Source organism: Lupinus angustifolius, chromosome LG08 (assembly GCF_001865875.1).
Source record: "Lupinus angustifolius cultivar Tanjil chromosome LG08, LupAngTanjil_v1.0, whole genome shotgun sequence".
NCBI classification, from domain to species: Eukaryota; Viridiplantae; Streptophyta; class Magnoliopsida; order Fabales; family Fabaceae; genus Lupinus; species Lupinus angustifolius.
Genome location: NC_032016.1, coordinates 22,850,437 through 22,875,748, shown reverse-complemented (window position 1 = coordinate 22,875,748; position 25,312 = coordinate 22,850,437). Strand labels below are relative to the sequence as shown.

General features: G+C 31.2%; 3 protein-coding genes across 3 annotated transcripts; 2 read left to right on the top strand and 1 right to left on the bottom strand.

Moving 5' to 3' along the window:
- On the top strand, window positions 2,731-5,220 carry LOC109353305. The gene is made up of 3 exons (XM_019595527.1): window positions 2,731-3,094; window positions 3,218-3,400; window positions 4,794-5,220. Exons 2-3 carry the CDS (start codon window positions 3,242-3,244, stop codon window positions 4,959-4,961), a joined length of 327 nt encoding a protein of 108 aa, XP_019451072.1. The 5' UTR covers window positions 2,731-3,094; window positions 3,218-3,241; the 3' UTR covers window positions 4,962-5,220.
- LOC109354031 lies at window positions 9,734-11,675 on the top strand. Its single transcript, XM_019596383.1, has 3 exons — window positions 9,734-9,943; window positions 11,207-11,314; window positions 11,413-11,675. The coding sequence occupies exons 1-3, from the start codon at window positions 9,734-9,736 to the stop codon at window positions 11,566-11,568; spliced, it is 474 nt and encodes a 157-aa protein (XP_019451928.1). The 3' UTR covers window positions 11,569-11,675.
- Window positions 12,058-18,859, bottom strand: LOC109355267 (transcription factor E2FB-like). The gene is made up of 14 exons (XM_019598326.1): window positions 18,475-18,859; window positions 17,117-17,306; window positions 16,942-17,001; window positions 16,717-16,802; window positions 16,553-16,641; window positions 16,405-16,459; window positions 15,918-15,970; window positions 15,770-15,820; window positions 15,629-15,677; window positions 15,298-15,363; window positions 13,301-13,377; window positions 12,895-13,138; window positions 12,650-12,716; window positions 12,058-12,532 (listed from the first exon to the last, which is right to left on the bottom strand). Exons 1-14 carry the CDS (start codon window positions 18,664-18,666, stop codon window positions 12,381-12,383), a joined length of 1,431 nt encoding a protein of 476 aa, XP_019453871.1. The 5' UTR covers window positions 18,667-18,859; the 3' UTR covers window positions 12,058-12,380.

The window sequence follows — 25,312 nt, the reverse complement described above, 5'->3', positions numbered from 1 at the left end:
TTGGGTATATTTAAATATTTGTTATGCTAACTTTTATTGTTAAATTAGATGAAGTTTTAATATGATATTAGAATTAAATTGTAATTTCTTTCCTATTATCATGAGTTAAAAGACTTCATTTTTTGTACTACTAAATATATCATTTTCAGGGTATGTAGATTCCCTTTCAATAAGTATCACTCACAGAAAATAAATGTTTAATTATTATACTAATGTCTTGTTGATTAAAATATATCATTTGGTCCCAAGTCAAAATGTAAGTATTTATGTAGTCCGACAATCTTATGTGAACGAGACATATTGGATATAAGTTTCACATCGTCTAATCTACTATTTCATAAATGTTATAAATAGATGTTGAACTATTGTTATTGTCCATTAGTTGAGATTTTAGGTTTGCCCCAATAATCAATCACAATAATCAATTATCCATCATGTATACAAATGATATTGTTGATACAACAGATACACCTGTAAATAAATCCGATGGCATCCGTACTGTTGAGTTTTTTTTATAACAAGATTACTTCTTTGCGGCTTCCAAATCGAGCTAAAACTCAAAGGAGTTGTTCATATCATGTTGCTAAGAAATATATAGCAATCCTTAAGCTAATGCATTAGAATTCGACATATAATTACACAAATGGATAATCATCTTTTACAAGCTAAGGTCATTTGAGGAACCACGGTTGGAAAAAATGGTTTTGATTACAAGACTACCCTTCACTACCAAATTCCTTTCAAATTCTAACGGGGGCAATTATTTAGTGGTCAATTTTTATGACCGTAAAAAAAGTGAGCACGATCTCATCATGCCCACCCATTCTTGTTTTATTAGATGTATGATGAGATTCAGACTATAAGTTAGACTTAATTTATATTTATGGTCAGATAAAAGATAAATATGATCTGTTTTATAATAATTCATTCATCATGTTTATATGTGTATTTATTTAATTGTATATAGAGTAATTATATTTTTTGTCAAAAATATTATTGATTTTTTAACTTTTCATCATATATATACATTATTAATAATATATACATATATCATTTCATATATCAAATTACATAATCATAATAGTAAGTGATATTAAGAATATTTTATTTAAAGTGAATATGTATTATATTTAATCGAGTCTATGATCAGTTCAAAGATTTACCTGGCGGACATTGAGGGTCAGGTTAACTTTGAGTTTATGACCAAATTCAAGTTCAAAAAATAATTTAGCCCAACATTTAGATCCAAGTGGCTAAGTAAAGGATAAGTTCATCCAACTCAACTTAGTTGATGGTCACCTCTACAAACATTGCAAGCACTTAAATATGTCCCAATTTATCTAAACAAATTTCTCTAAACATTGCAAGCACTTAAATATGTCCCAAGGTTGTGATATGTGACACGGGATGACGTTGCGCAAACTTTTTTTATCGTATGGTATATATTTTATATTGTACATATAATAATATATATATGATACAAAAACACATTCAAAAATAGTGTAAAATCTATATATTGTTAGTGTAAAGATTTATATATAAATATTATATTATTTTTATTCACTTTGATTACTATTTCTAAAAAGTCAAAAAATTATTAAATATTAGTTGTGGATGATATAGTAACAATATAAAAACTCTATACTATTAGTGCATACATTTTTTTTTTCTTTTTCATTTTCAGATGCTACTTCAAATGTAGTGTACAAGGAAGTCTTACATAATTTGAAATAAGTTACAATTTATTTTTCAAAACAAGTGGCAAGAATAAAATTTTTAATGCACTCATATTACATTTAAGTAACCAACGAGTGTTGGTGTATATGTTTGATTCCCCTTATGTAAGATCTTGGGTTTGAATCTTATGGATGGAAAAATATCTACTAAAAAAGTTAGTCACACATACATATGAATGTTCTTGTCTTGGACATGATTACCTCTCGTGTGATGATATACATGGAAAACTAGAATATTACATTTAAGTCATTAGGTATTGAGTGTTCTCATTTTTCTTTTAGGTACATAGATGAATTTTATTACATTTTGGCTAAGTCATGAGAAAACATTCACACGGGAAAAAATTTACGTTATTTATAACATTACAACCATTCTCTATTTTACTAACTTTATTATTTAAATTTTGTTATAATTTCTAAAACGCTTAACGTAAATTTTAGGCCTTCATCCGATAAACACAATAGTCTGAATCATTATCCATCACATAATTTCTTCCTTGAAGCAAAAATATTAATAACATCAATGTATCATATTAAACATAATAGCCAAGCAAATATTTTCCACTGCTAATACTACATCAGCAACTAATAAAATTGTACAATATCTAATATTCATCAATAATATAAAATATTTTGCAATCTTAATATATCATCAATTATTTATATATTAATCTTAATATATCATCAATCATTTATGTATTAAATATGATTGATTGTCTGATTTTTTATATTATAACTACATTAATATTCAACATTGTCTAATACTTGTGAATTCTGGCGACCAACAATGTGACCAGAAGTAACAATAATAATAGAGATGTAACATTTATATATCATCAACATAAATATTTAGATACAATTAATATATTATATATTATTTATCTCTATTAATATTTTTTAAAATCAATAATAAAAAAATCTGAATAACAAATAATGTAACCATATATAAAACTCATATATTATTTGTTTATACATTTTTTTTCTTGGGACTATAGAGACAGTATAAACAGTCATTTTGATCGTTCAAACTTTAATCACTCATAAGTCAATAAAACATTTTGACTATTTGACTCGTAGGTGGGGTTACACGATTTGTCAGAGCTGCATCCCCGGGGAAAACGTCCGTGTTCCCAACCGCACACAATCACTCTCACTGTCTCTAGTTATGGTGCAAAGTGCAAACCCCAAAACCCGAAGTTACCACTTCTAACCTTCGAAATTCTCTATCTATCGCTTCACCTTCACGCCTGAATCTTGTTGCAGAGTTTTTACTCTTCAAATCCCTAAACTTCCGCCTCCATTTTCAAAATCACTCTAAATTGATTATGAATTTAGGGTTTTCTCGTCAAAATCGAGTTGTAAGTATTCTCCTTCAAGAATATAAAATCATTTCTTTCACTCTTCATTTCAACTTCATTTAACTAACAAAGGTAGGGTTTATTGTATTTTTGTCTTATTGATGTGATTTGAAACATATGCAGGTGGTGTGTTTGTGATTGTGCATAATGTCGCGGCAAATGTTGCTTGTTTTTTTGCTGCTTATAGTTATATTCACTTCTCAGATTGAGTGGAAGCAACAAGTTGTGGTTGATGTTGATTCCAATTCCAGCATATCTCAAAAGCATCAACGAATTTCAAAGGGGATAGAAACTGTAAAAGAGAAGGTTTAAAGTTTTCTTCATTCTCCATTTTGTTTCCTTCTTTATCCCATGAATATGTCAGTTGATTTAATTAGTGGCTTGAGTTATGAGGTAATGTATCTTTATGTTTATTGGGGCATTATTCTATGTGTCCATGCTAGCTTATCTTTAACTTGCACCGTTCATGAAGTTACATTTTAATTATGATTGAGTGAAGAAACTTAAAACATCGTAACAAAGGTTTTTCACCAGGTTTGTCTTTCATTCCTTGAACACAGAGGGGCTATTTTCATCTGGCTTTTGCTTCAGGGTTCAAGAGGTGGTTGGTATTCATTTTTTAAAATGACTTTAAGTTCCTAAACTCATTGAGCTTTGCTATTTGTTCGGCTAATTTTGCCCTAGCTCAAGAATAAAATCCGGTGCCCTGAAAAAATCCACAAGTCCAAAACAGTCTGAATTTATTTAAAGCAAAAAATTGGTTTGTATCTAAATTTCAGGAATAGGAGTGTTGGTGGAGCCTATATTATTGGGTTTTAATTCAGTTGGTTCTTTCGGCGCACAATGAACAGAAATGGGAAGGGATTAGAAGTTTGTTTTGAACATCTGCATTTATGTTATCATTTGTAAGGCATTTTGATCTAATAAATTGCTTTATGTGATAACTAATTCATTTTCAATGGGAAAATTTGTTGTTGGAGTGTTGGTTGGTTTTCTCGAGTATTGCTTTGAATTCAATTGTATTGGCCAAGCTCTGGTCCACACAACCCTTACCAGTCATCTTTGTCAAAAAAAATTATGCTTACTGAGTTAGTTCTATCATGTTAGCCCTTTCCAGTTTGAATGGTGTGTGCTTGGCTATCGTTGTTAATCTCATGGTTAGGATCTGCTGATCTGTACAATGAGCACTGGTAATCATTTTGAATAAATTAGGGGACAGTCTTCTTATTACAAAGCTTTGCATCTCCCTGTTTCAGAAATATCAGTTCTTTCATTGTTGGAGATAGTTTTGGCTAGATATGCGAACTGAAAATTGTCTCGCTGTAGTATTGGAGCATTCCATTTCACGTGTTAATTGTTTGAACACACCTTGTCCCTGTTTTGATAAATTATGTGTCATTCTTTCTTACCTTACACAAATTTGATCACACTGGAAATGAGAGTCTAATGTTGGTTTATCTATATTTTATAAAACTCGGCATTTCCAGTATAAAACAACAGATCTCGATAGTTCCTTAAATTACACATTGTAGTAAAGTTATATAATTAGTAGATACATTTCACAATTTTTCTATGTATCAAGTCATGTATGCTCCGAAGCCCCAAAGTTTTATTAGATAATTATTAGTTAGGTCTGGGGCCATGCTATTTCTTGTCAGGTATTTACTGAATTCTTTTAATTGGTGTTTGCTTGCCACAGATTATTTTAGTACAAGAGAAAAATATTCGCCGACTGAATGAACTTGTGCAGCATCTCCAGAAACAACTGCATCAATGTAGAAGCGGTAATGTTACATCAAATGGCACTGTAAGCCTGCTTGCCGAGCAAATACTTGAGCTTCAGCAACATCAAGAATTAGAAGATTAAGTGGAGACAGCAAATACGTTAGTTATGTCTTTATGCTCATGTTGTAAAGTTGTTTTCTCAGTACTTTGAAAGGAAAAGGTGTAGAAGATATGCTTCCCCGATTATGATTTCCATATCAATGCTAGTCCCACATCAATCAAAATGGAAATTGCAAGTTGTTTGAATGTTCAGTTAACCCATCAACAACAAATGTATTTAGGTACTTGAAAATTGCACTCACGATTCTATGTCTTTAACGGTGTGATTCATATTATCCGTTGTGATTAAAAGTCATTTGATCTGATAAAAGAACCCACCTTTTTTTGCATAGCCCTTTGTTCATGAAACCTGGGTAAATTTTTCTCGTGATTTAGGTTCTATTTTGTCTTGCCAGCATCCATTGTGGATCATTATATTATAATATTTTACTATGGCATGTCATGTTGTTTTTTGGTTGGTATGACTGCTTGGGAATGGAAAAGAATCCTCTACTAGAGGGAAGTTGTTGTTTTGTTTTTGCTTTTACCTTATCATCTCTTTGTATCATTTTAGTGAAAGAGGATGTTCTTATTTCCTTCTCACATTAATCAAAATGAATCATTTAATTTAAAAAAATTATAAAAAAACGTAAACTAATATTTTTTTATTAATTGGTGTAATTCTATTGGGCAAAGAGATAGAGACAGTTTTTGTGCAATAGAGAATACATGTACCATTCTAGCCGTTGTTTTTAGATATGCTGGCTTTGACTTAGGAGTCTAGATCCTCTTTATTAGGCAAAAGTACATAATAATACACAAAATGTTATATGTAATAACATTTTATCCATTTATTTATAATGAAATTATATTTTTGTCATTGAAAATATGAGTAAAAACAATTACTTGTCTCTCCATTAATGGAGATGATCCTTGTTTTTGACTTATTGGAGGATATTTGTTGTCCTATAAATAATGCTACTTCATGTGTCACTGTTGTGATTGGTTAAAAAAATATATTAAAGTTAAAAAATTAATAATTAAATATTTTCTTGACCAATCATAAAATAGTGATACATAAAGTGGTACGCTTTTTAAGATAGAAGATGTTCACCCTTAGTTGGTATTTTTGATTTAATGAAATTGAGGTCTTGGGTTATTGTGGGAAGGGTTTTTGGGCTCATAATGTCTTTGGGCTCCTTAACTTAACTGGTACTTACCTTGTACTCTAACAAAATTTATGGGAAATGTTAAGGATAGCCGTATTGTTTGAGGAAATTAAAATAATAATTTTTTATTGAAATGTGGTGTATTTTACAATTTGAGAAGTGTTAGATTTGGATTTTAAAGATTAGTTTATCTAATTTATATTCATTAAATAATTGTTAACACAACCCAGAAATTGGTGTTTATATCATAAAACTCAAACCATTAAATCAGTCGTTGATACATATTCAAGTCATTTTAATATGTATGGTTAGAAATATTTATTTCATTTTATTAACAGTATTCAATCTCATTGATTTAAATATACAATACACTAGTGTTGTGGGAATCACCGGATGGTCTGAGATGTCCGATCACTTGAGTTGACTTGAAAATGACTATGATGTACAATTTTAATCGAATGAGTGGTTGGATCACTTTAAATCGGAGAAAATCTGGTTCGACCATACTAAACTCGGTTAAACTGCATTAACTCAAGAAGCGGATCTGACGGTTCACTTAAAATTTTAGAAAATGGAACATTACTCTACTGTTTTGTTTTAATTCGGTCCAAAAAAAGATATTGAGACATTAGTTCTATATAATTATTAATTATAAAAAAAGTACATTTGGATATAATTATATATTTATAAATAAAAATTATTAATTACATATAAAATTATTCAGTCCGACCAAATAATTTAAATATTTAAATCGGTTAAACCTAATATGTGACATGGTTACGTCACGTTTGAGTTTCAAAACATTGTGATACACATTTCATAAGCTGTTAAATCCAATATAAAAAGAAAAGCAATATTGTAAAGCTTTTGGCTTCACCTACGTTCCTACCGCATAAAAGACAAATAAAAAATAAAAAAATCTTACTAAATTAATTATTCAATCTACTCTGAGTGCCAACAACTTGTGTGTAACCTGCAGATACATTAAACTGTTTAACATAAAAAGAAGAAAATCAATATCTGCTTAAAAGGGAAAATTGAGTTCAACCATTAAAACTCTCAGAAGTTGCAAATTAGGAGTATCCAATGTCCTATGAAAGGCCAAATAAATGGAACATTAAATCTAGTATACATATATATATATATATATATATGCCCATTATATACAAATTAAATGTATATAATTAAATCTTAAACTTGCAGTGACATAGATAGGTGTGTATTTGGTATCTCCAACTGAAATGCATCTATAGTATTAGCTAAATATTATTATTGTGATGGAGGTTTTGGCCAACTACATGATATATATAATTATGTGCATTGATCTATGATCTATCACTCACAGCAACCGTTGGATCTACTCTCTTCAATAACACTAACCTTCAAAAGCAACAGTTATGGTTGATGAGTTCATGATAATGGCGTTGCAGGAGCTAAGAAAAATCCTTAATTAGTGCTTATTTATATGGAGGTAGATAGAGAGATTGAAAGGCCTCAAATTGTAACAAACACTTAGTTATTTGAACATTTGTCCCAAATCATATAACCTAATAATGAGAATATGTTATATCAATTAAAAAATTTTAAAATTTATTATTTTTTCTATTTTTTTTCTTGATTGTTATTGATACGAGATAGAATTTATAATATGATTTGGGATAACAAATCTTTATTCTAGTTATATTTAATTAATGTACTTATTATAAGGATAGTCAACAAATTATAGTATATAATAACTATGACTCTATGAGGGTTAGATATAGCCCTATTTAATTAGTCAAAAAAATATTTGTGACATTATATATCACTTAATATGATTAATCAGAAAAATATTTAATTATTGTACTTTTAACTTATATATTTAATGGAGATAAAATATCCATTTATGAGCTTAGGTGACTTTGTTATGCATCAAATTAATGTTAAGTATCACTAGAAAGAACATGAAGGCTACCTATTTCAGCTTACTATGAAAGTTGTTGTTTATTTTAAATTATCTATTTACATTTTATTAAATAATTATTTAAAAAATAATGACTTCTTAATTACTTTTTAAGTAAGCCGAAGAGTATCCTTCGTTTAATAGATAAAATATCTTCCTGGGTGTAGAAATTATCGGATGAGGTTTACCTCTAGTAACAAAATATTTTCCATATATACTGTTGAAATTCTTTATTATATTAAACTTTATATTTATTATTAATAACTCGATAAAGTTTATAATGTTCTTAATATTTTAATTTAAAATTATTTAGTTACATTAACTTAATTTTATTTATGATTGAAAGAATTAATAACTATCTTAGTTCATATATAATACAAATAAAAACAAGCAAAAAGAGCATGTGTTTCAGGGGATTAATTAAGGACACAATATATGTGTTTTTTCTATGAACTTTAGGTGAGATATAATAGTTGATATATATATTTTATGACAAGCCTTTTCTTCCTCATGTAACATGAAGAAAATTGAGGAGGGTCTATTTGGATGAGGGTGCAATTTTAGCAATTAATAAATGGTAGATGCACATTATCATCACATCACATCACATCCTTAAACTACTTTTTTTAAATCATGGAAATATTGTTACATGTTAGACCATTCAAAGTCTAGCTCCCCCACTTCTACAAACAATTAAATTTTACATAGAAATTCAGAAATGCTTTTTCCATTCCTCCTTATTCACTCAAATTCACTATATATATGACCTTATTAGCTCAAAATGAAAAACACATAAACCCTACATATTGCTATATATTCCTCTCATCAGCTAACTCAACCATTCCAGAAAGTCACTTATTTTGTAGACACATCTAGATATCTGCAACTGCTGGGTTTTTTTCCTGAGATTATTTCAAATAAGGTATCAATTTTTAAATTAATAAACCTATTTATTTTACTTGCAATACCATATATTGTCTATGAATTCTAGTACTTGTATACTAAACATATAGATGTTAATGGTGTGTAACCTTTGTATATGAATAGTATAGAAGATCTCTTATTAAAGATTTCTGATTACTTGAAGTGAAAAACATGTCTTGATAACTATCTCGTGGTTTCACTAAAAGTTTAAAAAGTGATATGATTCTTTTTATAACTCACCAAAAGGTAGGAAATGTTGGAGAATGTTATGATTCGCTGTGTTATGGACGATTTGGCTTATGAGAAATAAAACGATTTTTCCGGGAAAGGAGGTTAGCTTTATCCAGGTTATGGATCTGATTCAAATACGATCATAGACTTGGTTCTCTTCTTGTAGTGGCTATTGCTTTTATGATTTTGCTCATTGGTGTATAAATCTTAGGTCTTGTATTTCTTATATTTCTTCGAGTAATCGTCTGTAATTGACTGTGGGTTTGTTTTTTGGGTTGGCACCCCTTGTGTCTTTTATTCGATTGTTTTGTTTATCAAAAAAAAATAGATGATATTGAAAATATAAATTGTTTATATATTTAACACGCGAGAAACATGCACAAAGAGCCACTTAGGTAAGTGTAGATAAAATAAAATAGAGACTTATTAGACCTATTTAATTATCTAGAAATTTTATCCATTTATTTAGAAGAGTATAAGTGGTGAGAATTGAACTCTAAACTACTTAAACATACGTTGTTATTAGGATCAAGATTGGGAAGAGAGACAATGAGTAAAAGAATAAGAAGTCCAAGGTTGGAATTGAGGCTGAACTTGTCCCCACCAAGGACACCAACCTCATCAACAATATCCGCCAATCTATCATTCGATTTTTCGATATCATCATCATCACCATCACCATCATCAGTTTCTACTCATTCATCAGAAGGCTCATCATGCCTATCTTCTGAAGCTGAAGAGACAAGAGCCATGCTTCTCGTAGGTTGTCCAAGATGCCTAATGTATGTTATGTTATACGATGTTGATCCTAAATGCCCCAAATGCAAGAGCACAGTGTTGCTTGATTTCCTCAATAATGAGGAAAAGACCAAGAAGACAACCATCTAATTAAGATATGCATGCATGGACACTTTATTCTATACACATGTATTTGCAATATTCTGTTTCTGTTTCTCTTTGTTAGTTAATAAAAGCAGACTCGGCATTATCCTCATCTCCAATTTTCTTCTTCTTGTCATGGTTATGTTGATTTTGTGTATAAAATAGGGAAGAGACTTTTATTTTTGGTTTTCGTCGAAGAATATTGATGATATTTTCACCAACTTTTTATCCACATCAAACTTCACTCATGCATGATGCAATCATTGATTACCCACCTATTTTGTTTCTAAAGCAAAAGTTGTGGGGTTTGCCATGGGACTATATATATTTAACCAATTCAAAAGTAAGAGTTACTATGAAAAGTATAACTTTTAAATTTATCAAATACATCACTTTTTAATAATGATTTTCTCTTTTAGAGTTGTTGAAGAGTTATTTTCCTTTTACGTAAATGGACTGCGTTTAGATAGGAAAATGTAGAAGAAATTTGCAATCATCCATTAAATAATTAACTTTGAAGTTAAAAATCACAAGCTACACAAATAATAGAGTTTGGAATTTTGTAACATTACTTTATTAGATAAATAAATAAAATCTTGATCATTCAATTTTTTTTATATGTCACAAGTATATAAGCTTAGTACATGACTCTCTAATTCTAGATAGAATGTCTATTTATAAATCTCAACCCAAATTGAAACGTAAGATTTACATATACTCAACCAAAGAAACGTAACATTATACAATAATCACATTTTCACAACTCAAATCTTACAATCAACCGACAACTTTCATTAAGGAAAATAAAAGAGAGGTGCACAATTTCTTAGACACATAGGAGTAGGAACAACAGTGGAGTGTTCATAATAATTTGTTAGAGAAATTGGGGAAGGGGATTCTCCTCAATACCATGTATAAAGTTAGTCTCACATGTCTATAAATAATAAAGAGGGGTTTATTAATACTATACTTGAGATATGCTATTGAATTAAAAGATTGGGTCGGTGCACAATGTTGGCCCAGCAGGAACACTTTCAGATTGGGTTCCTTTTTTCCATGTCATCCAATCACAGTGCCAAATCATATCGGTTTTAAAATTCCACAAGGTACTATTACTCATGGATTATTATGGAATGATAGTACATTCTTGTGACCATCACCCCTACACTACCTTTATCATTGATCTCTTTCGGTCTATGTTATGCACTGATTAACGTTGGAGTTGATGTCCAATCATTGCTACAGAAGGTGCAACATTTAAACAAAACCTATAATTTAGATTGCAATCTGACTCAAAAATAAATATCTGTCACTAATTTATACATTATATGTATGCATCTTTTCAAGTTGGAATCTCAACTAACCAGACCAGTGAGAAAGTTAGTACCTTTGCTTTGGCATATCCTGCGCATAAAGCTGCATCTCCTATTAGGCTTCCTCCAACAGTAGCTCTTACCCCAATTGTAGCCGGTTGGATTGGAAAGAAAGCTGAGAAAGATTAAGTAGGTTTAAGCTTGTAGAATAACTTTAAACACCCAACAATGTTTTGTTGTAATATGCTTATTTAATCATATTTTCATTTCCATCGACAGATTAACATTTGTTTCAAGGATAATGAAAAGAGAAATAGTTGATAGTATGAAAGTGTAACACTGTAGTATGATTGTGAGGCTCTTCATTTCTTCCTATGCCTTATCAATTTTCTCATAAGATTCAAAACATCTTCGGTGACACTATATTCTTCTAGGGACTGAATTTGGGGTCTACTCAATAAATAATCTATGTCCATCAACCATAGTCACTTATATTGCCATATTTCACTTGCATGATTGCATCCTCTACATATCTGCTTTTTACTTAAACTGTTATAGCTCACTAGCCAATGTTACCTGAACATCAAGAAAGATGAATAGCTGGAAATGAGAAGACAATTACCAAGCTGAAAATGTGCTGAATAGGGCGAATTGGGTTAGTGATAACACTACCTGCGCATAATTTCAATGGAGTTTGCATTCCAAAGTATGTTTTTATTACTTGCCAAACGGACACTGAACTAAATACTCTAGAAAACCAAGACTACATTACAAAAATATATACGAAAGTGTTCAGCAAAGCCAAGATGTTTGTTTTTCTTCAACTACAAGTTCCCTTGACAATCTAAAAGTTAACTATACAATGTGCTAGTCGACTAGCTACTCGGGCTTCTCGGAGAAGCATTGAGAAACCATCTTCATGGAACCTTCAATCCAACCGCTAGAGCTATGTTGAAGAGGAATGGCTGGATGTCATAGGTTGTCGGCGGGAAAACATCACTCTAGAATCCTTTTGAAGCTTCAAGTCCAGTAGGGTTAGATGTAGAAGGGGTTTCACTTACATTTGGAGGATTAGTTGGGGTGGCAGTGAGATCATGAGTTACAAGATTATCCTGTTGAAGTGTTCTATCCAGTTCGTTCCACTCAACTCCAGCTGTACATGTATCAAGGAAGTTTCAAAACAACACAGAGAAAAATTCATGTATAAAGAATGGAGTGTGTGTGTCATATATAAAGAATGGAATGGAAGCAAGGTGTCCAGAGAGGTTACATTCTGTTCTCCACATGTCTGTTATGCTAACATCGGCATCTGATAAAAGCCAGTAATCAGCATCACTCTGCAAAGGAAAAGAAAATTGTTCCAAATGAGGTCCAAGACATTTGCTTTCATTTCTTATCAGAAGCAACACCATACTTTTTCGGATTAAGCTACAATAAGATACATTCTTCCTCACAATTTGAATATGTATATATACACACAGATATATCAGAATATCTGACTGAGGTGGTACTTACATCAACATCTGAAGGAACAATCTTCATTATCCCGCTCACAAAGTCCTGTGCGCTAGTAAAATCTGAACTAGGCCCATGGCCATCTTGTCCCTGCACTTCTATTTCTTTACCTCTACCCTCTGCTATGCCCTTCCCTCTATCCTCTGAGACCACTGATGATTGTTGCTTGTTAAATTCTGGACTGGATGGAATATTTGGTGCAGCATCAACACCATTTATCTGTTCAAACTTCTCTTCAAATTGACTAGAATGGCAGAGAGAAAAGGGGAGATCAGGAATGTCAATTTTATCATATTTAAGATTTTCAAGCATCATTCCTTCATATGGCACTGTCATCGGATTATGCTATTCCAATAACAAAATGACCCTTGATAACGATTACAGAAACAAAAAAAAATAAGTATACCTAACTAGGTAAACATCTATCGGACCCATTGTGCTTCTCAGGACTATCCTGTATCTCCTCTGGGGATAATCAACAGCCTAATAGAGCATGGGAAATTTGCATTGAGAAAGACACATTTGATATTAATGACTTCTACACAACTATTCCTGCAATTTTAAACTACCTCATCAGGGTCAGGGACCTCCAAAGTGGTGCCATGTGGAGCCTTAATTGCTATCAAGGTTTCATTCTGAAAGTGGACAAAAAGGTTCTTAGTTAATATCCTAAACAAATTTATATTTTAAGATGCAAATATAACATAGAATCACCATATGGAAATATTTATTAAAAAAGGGCAGCCCAATGCACAAAGCTCCCACTTAGTGGGGTCTGGGGATGGTAAATTTACGTAGCTTTACCCCATAAACAGAGAGGTTATTTTCAGGATTTGAACCCATGACCTGATGGTCACCATACGAAAATATTTATTATCAAGCATAAATGAAGAGAGTTGCCTGGAAGCAGGGCAAATTCTTTATATCTTCCTCGGTGACAAAAAGCAACCTAAAATGGTATAAATAAAAGAGAAAGCACATCAAATAAAGTTATGAAATAAAAGTGAGGCAAATATGGATAAAAGTAAAAATAAATATTACCTCTCGTTGTTTTCATCTTCACTAAGTTCTCGTAGTCTTTCTTGCATCTCCCTGCAAAAATTATAAAACTCATATTAAGTAACTGAATAGCAGAAAAACAATAATGCTAGTCAATAAAGAATAACCAGCAAAGACATGGCACCCAAACCTTATCTGCTCATCTAACTGATGCTCCTCCATTGTAAGATTTTCAACTTCTGCCTGCAGATGAGAAACAAATAAATTAGGTCGGCCCATTGCACGAGGCCCCCACCTAGTGGACAGGGTAGATTTACACAGCTTTACCCTTAAAAGCCAAGAGGTTATATGTCCAAGAAACAAATAAACAAAAATGCGAATAAATTTCCACAATAATATTTCACTTGAAGTCTTATACATGCAACAAATTATAAACCTGAATGCAATCCAAATATCCACTTGAAAAGCAATTCACACTATTACTGAAATTCAAGTCAGAAATCATGTGTATTAATTCAACCCAAACAAATGAAAAATCCGTTTCACAAGCTTGTCTCACATATGTTTCAAAGACAATCTAGCTTCCGAAAAAGGGAGAAAAGTATTGACCAAAAATCATAAAATGAATCTATCATCAGTCCATGCGAATTCTAAGAAAAAAATGAATCATTGCTAACCTGTAAACTACTAAAACTATCTTCAGCCTCCCCTGGTCTTGAGACATCCAGACCTCTGATCAATTGTCAAGGAGTTGTTGGTAAGGAGTTTCAAATTTTCAGATAACAAATATAGCAACAACAACAAACATATATAAAACATTCTTACTTCCACTGAATTCTGTTCTTGAGCTTCTTTTCTATAAGGCCAATCCCTTCGAGAACATTTGTTATATCATATATCCTCCTCTTTTGCACCTATAGATACAAACATGACATCCAGTACTCAAACTATACGACATGGAATCTTTAAACAAGACAAAAAATATTAACCTCTAATGTGTCGGCAGCATTATTTAGATCAAGAATACCATCCTCTGCTTGTCTGATCAAATTGATGAATTTCTTTGTCAACAGACCTAAATTTTTGTACATAAAGAGACAGGATCACTAAAATAATATATAAACTTCAATTCCACGAAGTAAAGTACTGAATAATAATGAAACCTCAGTGATCAACATGAACTAATGAAGACATGAACAATAATGCATTAATACCTAAAGAGCTGTCATAACGACATGGACCAGCAGGTGTGAGATTATTTCCTGAAGGAGAACCTGTGAATTTTAAGGGGGTATCTCCTCTGGGGATAATCAACAGCCTAATAGAGCATGGGAAATTTGCATTGAGAAAGACACATTTGATATTAATGACTTCTACACAACTATTCCTGCAATTTTAAACTACCTCATCAGGGTCAGGGACCTCCAAAGTGGTGCCATGTGGAGCCTTAATTGCTATCAAGGTTTCATTCTGAAAGTGGACAAAAAGGTTCTTAGTTAATATCCTAAACAAATTTATATTTTAAGATGCAAATATAACATAGAATCACCATATGGAAATATTTATTAAAAAAGGGCAGCCCAATGCACAAAGCTCCCACTTAGTGGGGTCTGGGGATGGTAAATTTACGTAGCTTTACCCCATAAACAGAGAGGTTATTTTCAGGATTTGAACCCATGACCTGATGGTCACCATACGAAAATATTTATTATCAAGCATAAATGAAGAGAGTTGCCTGGAAGCAGGGCAAATTCTTTATATCTTCCTCGGTGACAAAAAGCAACCTAAAATGGTATAAATAAAAGAGAAAGCACATCAAATAAAGTTATGAAATAAAAGTGAGGCAAATATGGATAAAAGTAAAAATAAATATTACCTCTCGTTGTTTTCATCTTCACTAAGTTCTCGTAGTCTTTCTTGCATCTCCCTGCAAAAATTATAAAACTCATATTAAGTAACTGAATAGCAGAAAAACAATAATGCTAGTCAATAAAGAATAACCAGCAAAGACATGGCACCCAAACCTTATCTGCTCATCTAACTGATGCTCCTCCATTGTAAGATTTTCAACTTCTGCCTGCAGATGAGAAACAAATAAATTAGGTCGGCCCATTGCACGAGGCCCCCACCTAGTGGACAGGGTAGATTTACACAGCTTTACCCTTAAAAGCCAAGAGGTTATATGTCCAAGAAACAAATAAACAAAAATGCGAATAAATTTCCACAATAATATTTCACTTGAAGTCTTATACATGCAACAAATTATAAACCTGAATGCAATCCAAATATCCACTTGAAAAGCAATTCACACTATTACTGAAATTCAAGTCAGAAATCATGTGTATTAATTCAACCCAAACAAATGAAAAATCCGTTTCACAAGCTTGTCTCACATATGTTTCAAAGACAATCTAGCTTCCGAAAAAGGGAGAAAAGTATTGACCAAAAATCATAAAATGAATCTATCATCAGTCCATGCGAATTCTAAGAAAAAAATGAATCATTGCTAACCTGTAAACTACTAAAACTATCTTCAGCCTCCCCTGGTCTTGAGACATCCAGACCTCTGATCAATTGTCAAGGAGTTGTTGGTAAGGAGTTTCAAATTTTCAGATAACAAATATAGCAACAACAACAAACATATATAAAACATTCTTACTTCCACTGAATTCTGTTCTTGAGCTTCTTTTCTATAAGGCCAATCCCTTCGAGAACATTTGTTATATCATATATCCTCCTCTTTTGCACCTATAGATACAAACATGACATCCAGTACTCAAACTATACGACATGGAATCTTTAAACAAGACAAAAAATATTAACCTCTAATGTGTCGGCAGCATTATTTAGATCAAGAATACCATCCTCTGCTTGTCTGATCAAATTGATGAATTTCTTTGTCAACAGACCTAAATTTTTGTACATAAAGAGACAGGATCACTAAAATAATATATAAACTTCAATTCCACGAAGTAAAGTACTGAATAATAATGAAACCTCAGTGATCAACATGAACTAATGAAGACATGAACAATAATGCATTAATACCTAAAGAGCTGTCATAACGACATGGACCAGCAGGTGTGAGATTATTTCCTGAAGGAGAACCTGTGAATTTTAATTTTTCAACTAAAATACTAGTCTACCTTAACTTTCTCTGGACATTTCCAAAATCCATAAATATAAAGGCTTTACTATATAATTTTTCGAACTTAATACTCACCAATATTTGATCCTGGAGTTTGAGGTCCAGGTCTACTGGATTTTGTAAACCTAGAGGATTTGCCACCCTTCTCCATCTTTCCTGATACAGGTGTCTGAAAAGGACTATTAGGTGCTTCAGTGGATCCAGGATTCATCCTATCACAAGAATCAGTTTCAAAATCAGTCACTTCGTTCTTCCGCTTCAATTGCTGAAATGTACAAAATCCATAGAAAAGAGAATATACAGAACTAGTTAGAAACTGTAAGGATTAAATTCTCAAATACAATTAATGTACTATAATCATCTGACCATTATGAAAATCCATAGGGAGCTTCGCATCATTGGAAGAAGGTAAATTGCCAAGAGATATTTACTTATAATAACCACAAAACAACAACCAGGGATGACAAAATGACAACTCAAGCAAAATTCAATGCTTCTTAATATGACAGTTGAGTTTTAAATAGAGGAATGAAAAAGCAGCACTCCAATGCATGCATAAGAATTTGACAGTCCAACCCATCACAATTGACTTTTGCATACTCAATTTGAAACATAAATACAAACAAGTGAAACAACTGCTCTTAATGAAATATGGCAACATGAGGAAATGCAATACTAGTTCCTCACAGAAATCCTAAGGTTATATTTGGGAGTTTTGTTCTAGAGGGGAGAGAAATGTTTTGAAGGTTTTCTGGTGCACTCTAGAACCTTCCACATGTTCATTTTCATAGTCCCCCAATTTGGGTTTTTTATCGGCTAAATGTCTTTAGTAAACTTTTATAATTACATTCTTATCTATTTCCCATTTTGAATTAAATTTTTAAAGTGAGGGTAAAACAATATTTTATATTATTATTTTAGTCTCCTATCATCTAAATTTCACACTGTCAAACAAGGGGAATGTTGAACTTAATTTGTCTTTCTTTCTCCTTCCCTTCCTCCCCTCATTCCCCCTTGATCCCTGTCCTTCATTTTCTGTCATAACTCCCAAAAACAGCCTAAGTCAGGAACAATGGAATGGAGTACCTCATTCCCTTGAAAATGTAAGTATATGATTGTTCATGACATCAATTTTACAGTCCAGTTAAATACGGCCTATAAATTAAAGATTAACGTCTAATACCTATAAAATTGGCTCCTTCAGTAGAAAACAAGTTACAATTTAGCTTCCAAAAGACCAGAACTAATTCAGTGAGTAATTTCAACAAATTAATAACTCAGTAATTGATTAAACTCTTAAATTGAACAGATCTCCATTACTATACTCTAGAAACATCAACAACCACAAAAAAAACATTAAAAATTACAAAATACGAAAACCAGAAGATTATAAATATTAAAAAACCGAAAAACAAAAACAAATTAAAACTCACTGGAGACTTGACAACTATGGCTTCGGCTGGTTGGTCAGCATTTCGGCGTCGTTCAGGAGCAAAGCGATGATAATCTCCGGCAGAGACAAACGGCGGTTTCATCGATGAAAACGGAAGTTGCCGTTTCATCGTCAGTTTAATCTGCTCCGGCGGGTTAGCAGCGGCGGAGGGTGGTGGCGTCGTGCCTGACATCCACCTGCCGGAGATCGAGAAGAATAGGGTTTAAGAATGAAGAATTGAAGATGATAGAAGAAAATAGAAGAGAAATCGAAAGGGTAGAAAGAGATCTGTGTTTGGCAAAAGAGAAGAAAAAGAGAGAGAAAAGAAAACGAGGGAAAGAGAGAAAGAGGGAATTTGGTTCGGATATAGATGTGGAGGGAACCTAACTATGATTCACAATTATAAATTTTAATTATGTATGTAGCACACAATGTTAATTCTTTTCTATATCTATAGTTCAAGTTGGAATTTTATTTTGACTTAATAAATTGCAATAAATTTTCTATAAAAAAATTTATTCGATTAGGGTTCGGCGCAAATTATAGGTTTGATGGTCCTTCAGACTTCACTCCAGTATCCATCTAAATACATTTTGGAGAGAATTTAACGGTAAAAAACTTTTTTAAGAGATAAAAAAATTCATAATTGTTGTTTATTTTTACCTTGTTTATTTAATTTAGAATTGTGTTATGGCTCTGAAAAAGCAAAACTGGTTTTGGTGTATTTTGTTTTATTGAATGGTGTAAATTAAAAAGTAAAAAATGTTGGAATTGACAAATGTGCTTCTAGTAATGAAGTTTATTTTGATCAATTAGTTACTTACATTTCCTATTTGTTTGAGCCAGGAACACACTTTGACCTTTTTGGGCTGGGTTTCACCACTTACATTTATCAATTTTGGATTCATTTATGGAATCCAAAAAATGAAGACACAAAATGATGAAGATACCCAAAATATACATAGTTAAAAGAGAGAACTGAATTGATGAGAAAGACTTTTAAACTTTCTTTCTACTTTGAAACAAAAATTAACTATTCTCATTTGCAACAACTTTGAGAAAAATATTATTTTATTACAATTAGAATTTATATTAAGTCATCAAAATAAACACCTAGATAATATTGTCAAAAACCTTTTAACCTGTTAAAATGGTAGGAGATATGGACTAATTTTTTTGATAAAACAAAGAAAGATGAGAAAAGAAAATATCATTCATTGAATATTGAATAGATGAAATACAAAAATATATTAGATCATTTATATAAAGGATGAAAAACTAATTACCCTAACAAAAACTAACTAACTCCAACTAACCCTTTTGGTCTTAGAAGCTAATCAATAGAGTTAAATCTAACCCAACAATACAATTTCACATACACTATTATTTACATGATACAATATATTTCAAGAGCCTCATTCAAGCTGGAGAATGAAAATTCTGAACTCTTAGCTTGGAATTGATTTGAAGCAATAACAACGTTTAACCATTCATTGCAAAAGCTATATTATCAAACGTTTAACCAACCATGGCAAAAACTACATCTTGCTATATCTTTGCTTAACCACCATAGATAAAAGTTAATCATTTAATGCTTAATTATCCATGACAGAAGTTATATATGAACTTAACCACCATAGACAAAAGCGAACTAATCATTGATGATGAAAGAGAAAAGAAAAAACGGATTGGAATATCGATCCTAATATGCAGCTTCAATGATGTGAAAATACACTATAATAATGTTGTGTGTGAGAGGGGTAAAAAATAGAGTATGGAGAATTAAGGTAATTGATAAAGGAGAGAGAGAAAAAATGTAAAAGAATCCTCCAACAATTATTTTTCACTGCTGCAAAATTTTAAAGATAGTTGCATAGAAATGCATTGAAGCTTCTTTGTTCCGTGCTTGAAGAAATTTCAAGCACCCAAAAGATCCATGTACATGAACTTGGGCTGAATCTGTTGCTTCTGCAGCTATTGAAATGCAAAGGTCAAAGGCAGTGAATTTTACAAATAAAGAACATAGAATGAAATGAATTTCTAATTTCTTGATCTCCTTGCAACAGAATTAGTCTCCACATCAGATTGACTATCAAGAACCAATTTTTATTTCTCTTTCTCTGTGTGACAAGCCATGTGACCATAAAGAGCTTTCAATAATGAGAACATGGAATATTGTTGCACCAGTAAAACCACTAAAGGAGATTATGAAACAAAAGAAGACAAAGACAAAAAAAAATGGCTGCAATGCTGCAAAAAACTCCAACTTTTGGTGAAGAAGAGGAGGGATTCTATGAACATCTACATCAAGAAACACAAGCCTTTTTAGGTAAAGAAGGAAGCATAAACAACAAAAGTGACTAATCCTAACACACAACTAAATTGGTACATAAGTTGGTAAAGATTGGAAAAATTAGTACATCGTGTTAAATTATGTCACAACTCGATTTCCCGACATGGATCTATATTGTGGATACTATACTCTTCCATATAAAACACACAAAATCTCTTTTATACTCAATCATTAAAAGGATTGGTCTATAATCTAGATATATGAAACTCAAGACTCAATTACAAATCATAAAAGATATTGGTACCTCATTAATTTGCATGTATTGAGACACTGTATTTGTTTATTGTATAAACTAAAATAAAAACCTAAAGTTGTTGGTTACTTATGTTTTATTCAATTATTTAGAAAAAGCCAAAGAAATGAATTTTATAAAAACAATTGACAAAAAATTGTATTGCATATATATATATTCTCAAATAAAATAAGAAAATTAATATTATGTAGTTCTTTAATTAAAAAATTGTTCATTTGGATTTATTTAAATTATAAGTGTTAGAATAAAATAAATAAGATTTATCATAGATCGTTTTTCCTATTCTGAAAAATTGAAAAAGTACTAATATCACTATTGCTTAATGTGATTCATCAGAGATGGTCAAAATGAAAATGAAAATGAAACATACAATTTGATTATTATCAGTTTCTTTGCCTTAATGTGACTTGTTATTAAAAAAAATTATTAATTAACAATGGTTTCACATTAATCACTTATTAGTGATTAATGAAAACTTACTTCTATTAATTAAATGATTCATAATTAATGAATACTTTTTAAAATTATTTTTAAATATTTCCTATTACTGATTTATTAATAAAATATCTTTAATTAATTAGGAATTAACCAAAGAGATTAATTTATAATTAATTAGGAGATTCTCTATTAACGATTCATTAATAAAAATGAATTTTGAATTAATTTAAGAATTTCCTTTAATAATTTCAATGATTATTTTGATAAAAATATTTTTAATTAATTGATTAAGGGAATCGTTAAAAGGTAAATACCAATTAATTTACAATTTTAATAATAATTCATTAATGAGAAATCCCGAATTAATATAACTTTTTACTGATTCACTCATGGTGAATCATTTATTATTAAAATATATATTTTTATATTGAGTGATTAATAGGACCTAATTAATAATCATTAATTTTTTATTAATAACAATTAAGGTAAGAATCATCTAATGAATAATAAGTATAAAATATTTTTATATAATAAATCATATAAAGGTTAGTGAAACACTACTAAATCAGATTGTTTTTTTCAAAACCCGATTTCTCCGCGCAGAGCAATTGTACATAAAAATTGCAATTAGATCAGACCAAAATCATAAACCAAATTAATACAACTAGATCACCAAGTTACATTTATTCCACCACATCAAGCATAATATTTTTTACAACAATTTTGGTCTTTCTTCACTTTAGGTAAACCTTTCCACAAGGCATATATAAATAGAGAGTCCAGTACCGGATATAGATATTAACTTATAATATGATATCAATTTCTTATAGACGATTTAAATTTTATTTATTTTTGAATAAAATAATATTAAAATTTGTCAAACTCTCTCTATTCCTCATATTTTTAGTATTGGATACTTCATTACTCAAGATGATCCAAATCCCTTTTGACCACCCAATTCAAACTATAATGAAGCTTAAGTTGGAACAGCCCTACTTGAATTTGCATTATTATTGCAACCATGCAACCAAATTGCTAAAGTTGATAAGAAACATTGCTAGACTGAATGGTTAAATTAATCCATTTCTATGTGTCCAAAAGTTAACCACCATTAATCCTTAGCGATAGATTAGACTCAGATATTCTTAATAGCTATGAAGCACGGATACTGATACGAGTGTCAGGTACGATACGTATCCGATACGTCGACACGCATTTTTTCCAAAATACAGGATACGATACGTTTAGAGATACGCGTATAAAATAATAAAAATACATAAAATATGATAAAATTATAAGTGTAAATCAAAATATCCAAAGTAAAAAATATAATGGAAATTTAAAACCGTTGTTGTCCATAACAAATCTATCTTATCATATTTTAATGAAAACGTATCTATCCTAAAATCATTGTCCTCCTTAACAAATATATCTTATCCTATTTTAATGAAAACGAGTCTATCTTATCCTGTTTTATTGGAAACAAATTTATCTTATCCTGTTTTATTGGAAAAGAATCTATCTTATCTTGTTTTATTAGAAACGAATCTATATATCCTATATTTTACCGAAAACGAATCCATATATCCTATATCTTATTGAAAACGAATCGGATACGTGTCTTAATATTTATTTATTTTATTTTATTTTTTAATTTTTGGATACTCTATGGATACGTATCCTTCGCGAATCTGAGCGTATCCGTGTCGGAGGGTGTTTGACGAATCCGTGCTTCATAGCTTAATAGCCTAAAGTTGTCAACAAAAAGCTGAGATCTTCTATCTCTTATTTGATTAACATGATAAGATCTTGAATCTTCATGTTGTGGACATGAATGAGACAGTAATGTCATTCTCTCATATGGCTTCATTATAACTGAACCCCATCCAACAGTAGCATCTTTGTCAATGACTTCAGAGGATAAATTTGATGAAAAACTACTTCTATCTTCATTAGTTGCATTTGGAGAAAATTTTGGAATGTGGATTTATATAATTTCTTCTTATTCCATGTCCATTTATTAACGAATGACTTGGGAGTCCTAATGTGGTCAAATGGTAAGGGTGGAGGGCTTAAAAAGTGAAGGGATAAAGTGGTTGAAAGTTCAAATCTCTTCCACCACAAAATATTAACATACTAAAAAGTGATGAAATGAAGAATATGGATTGAGAATGATGCTGCATGGCTTAGAATTTACATTATTCCATGGCAAAAAGAAACCAAACTTACAAGGCCTAGAATTTTCAGGTACTAATTCTAGTTAAAGAATGGTAAAAATCAAAATACAGAGTTAAGAAATTAAAATGTAGAAGAGCAAAAGAATTGCTCAATGAGGAGGTTAAGTGCAACAGCAATTACAAGAAGAAAGATCAACACTGTGAAAAGGACAAGCTTAACCTTGTGAACCACAACACTGTGAACATCACAAGATACAAGAAAAGAATGGAACACAGTGTTTGTGTCTGATGATGATGAACATAGCTTCACCTTTACATTTCCACAATGACCTTGCAACTTGTCTCTTATAGCAAAAGATGGCCACATTGGTTGCATCATGTATCTTGCATTTGCACTGAACCACAAGTCTAAGTACACAAACCCACATGATGTTCCATGAACCTGCACTCCATCAATATCATTGCACCATTCATCAACCTTCACCGACACGTTGTAGTACTCGGCTTCTATTGCATTCTTGGCGAGTTCTTGTTGTTGGAGAGAATCATTTGGAAGAGAGAAAGTTGAGAGATTTTTCTGGTCTTGGAAGATTGAGATGTGTAGAGAATCATAGTAGATTTTGGTTCCTAGAGAATTGGAGTCATCAATGAGAATTCCTATACCCAAGTTGGTTTTGAAGTTGTTTTCAGCAGTGTAATTGAGAACTGAAGAAGTGGTTGAATGAAGGGTGAAAGAAGGGGTGAAGGGAAAGAAGAACAAGGCAATGGAACAAGTAACAACCAAGATCAACCATTCTCCAAGAAACACAAAGAAAGGATAGGCATAGAGAGGTTCATCCTTGTTGTGAAGATCCATGGTTGAAAGATAATTTTGGTGGAAGAATAAGAAGAGAGGGTAAATGGTAACAAAAACAAAACACAATTATTCTCTCAAGGCTCAAATTGCTCAAGATGAAGAGAAAGATGGAGAGTTATGTAATGCAGAGAAAGGAGAAAGATTTTACATTTTGTGAATTAGAAAAGGAGGGCAAAAGGTTTTCAGAATCAGAACACAATAATTCTGCCAGAACCATTTGCAAGTTGAATTTTGAAAATAAATAAAGGAAAAAAATACTTTAGAGCCATAAAATACATTGTGAAATAAAATATTTTATTAACTTTCAATTTCTTCCAAAATCCAACTCACTATTACACCCCCATCTTAGTGGTTTTCAGAATGCAAAAGCTTATGGTCCTAAATATACAAAATAATAAATAAGACTATTTTTCAAGCAATTATGTAGATTAAACTTTACAGATAATTATAAGGTCCGTGAATAAAATTTTGGCTTCATTTATTGCATCAGTATCACTTCCCCACTACTTCATAGCTTCAATATCTCATTTATGGTATATCCTATTTCAACTTGAAGAAAAAGTTACACTGATTCATGTTTTACAAGAATTAATATTCCTTTTATAGAGCAGCTCCAACCCATTTGAACTAAGATTTTTGATGGTTAGCTAAAATATATAATTTTACTAGATGCAACAATTATGTCAAACTATACTTGGCTGAAGTTCCCAAAACTAATTACCTAATACTGCATACACTCAACATATACAAACCACACCAATC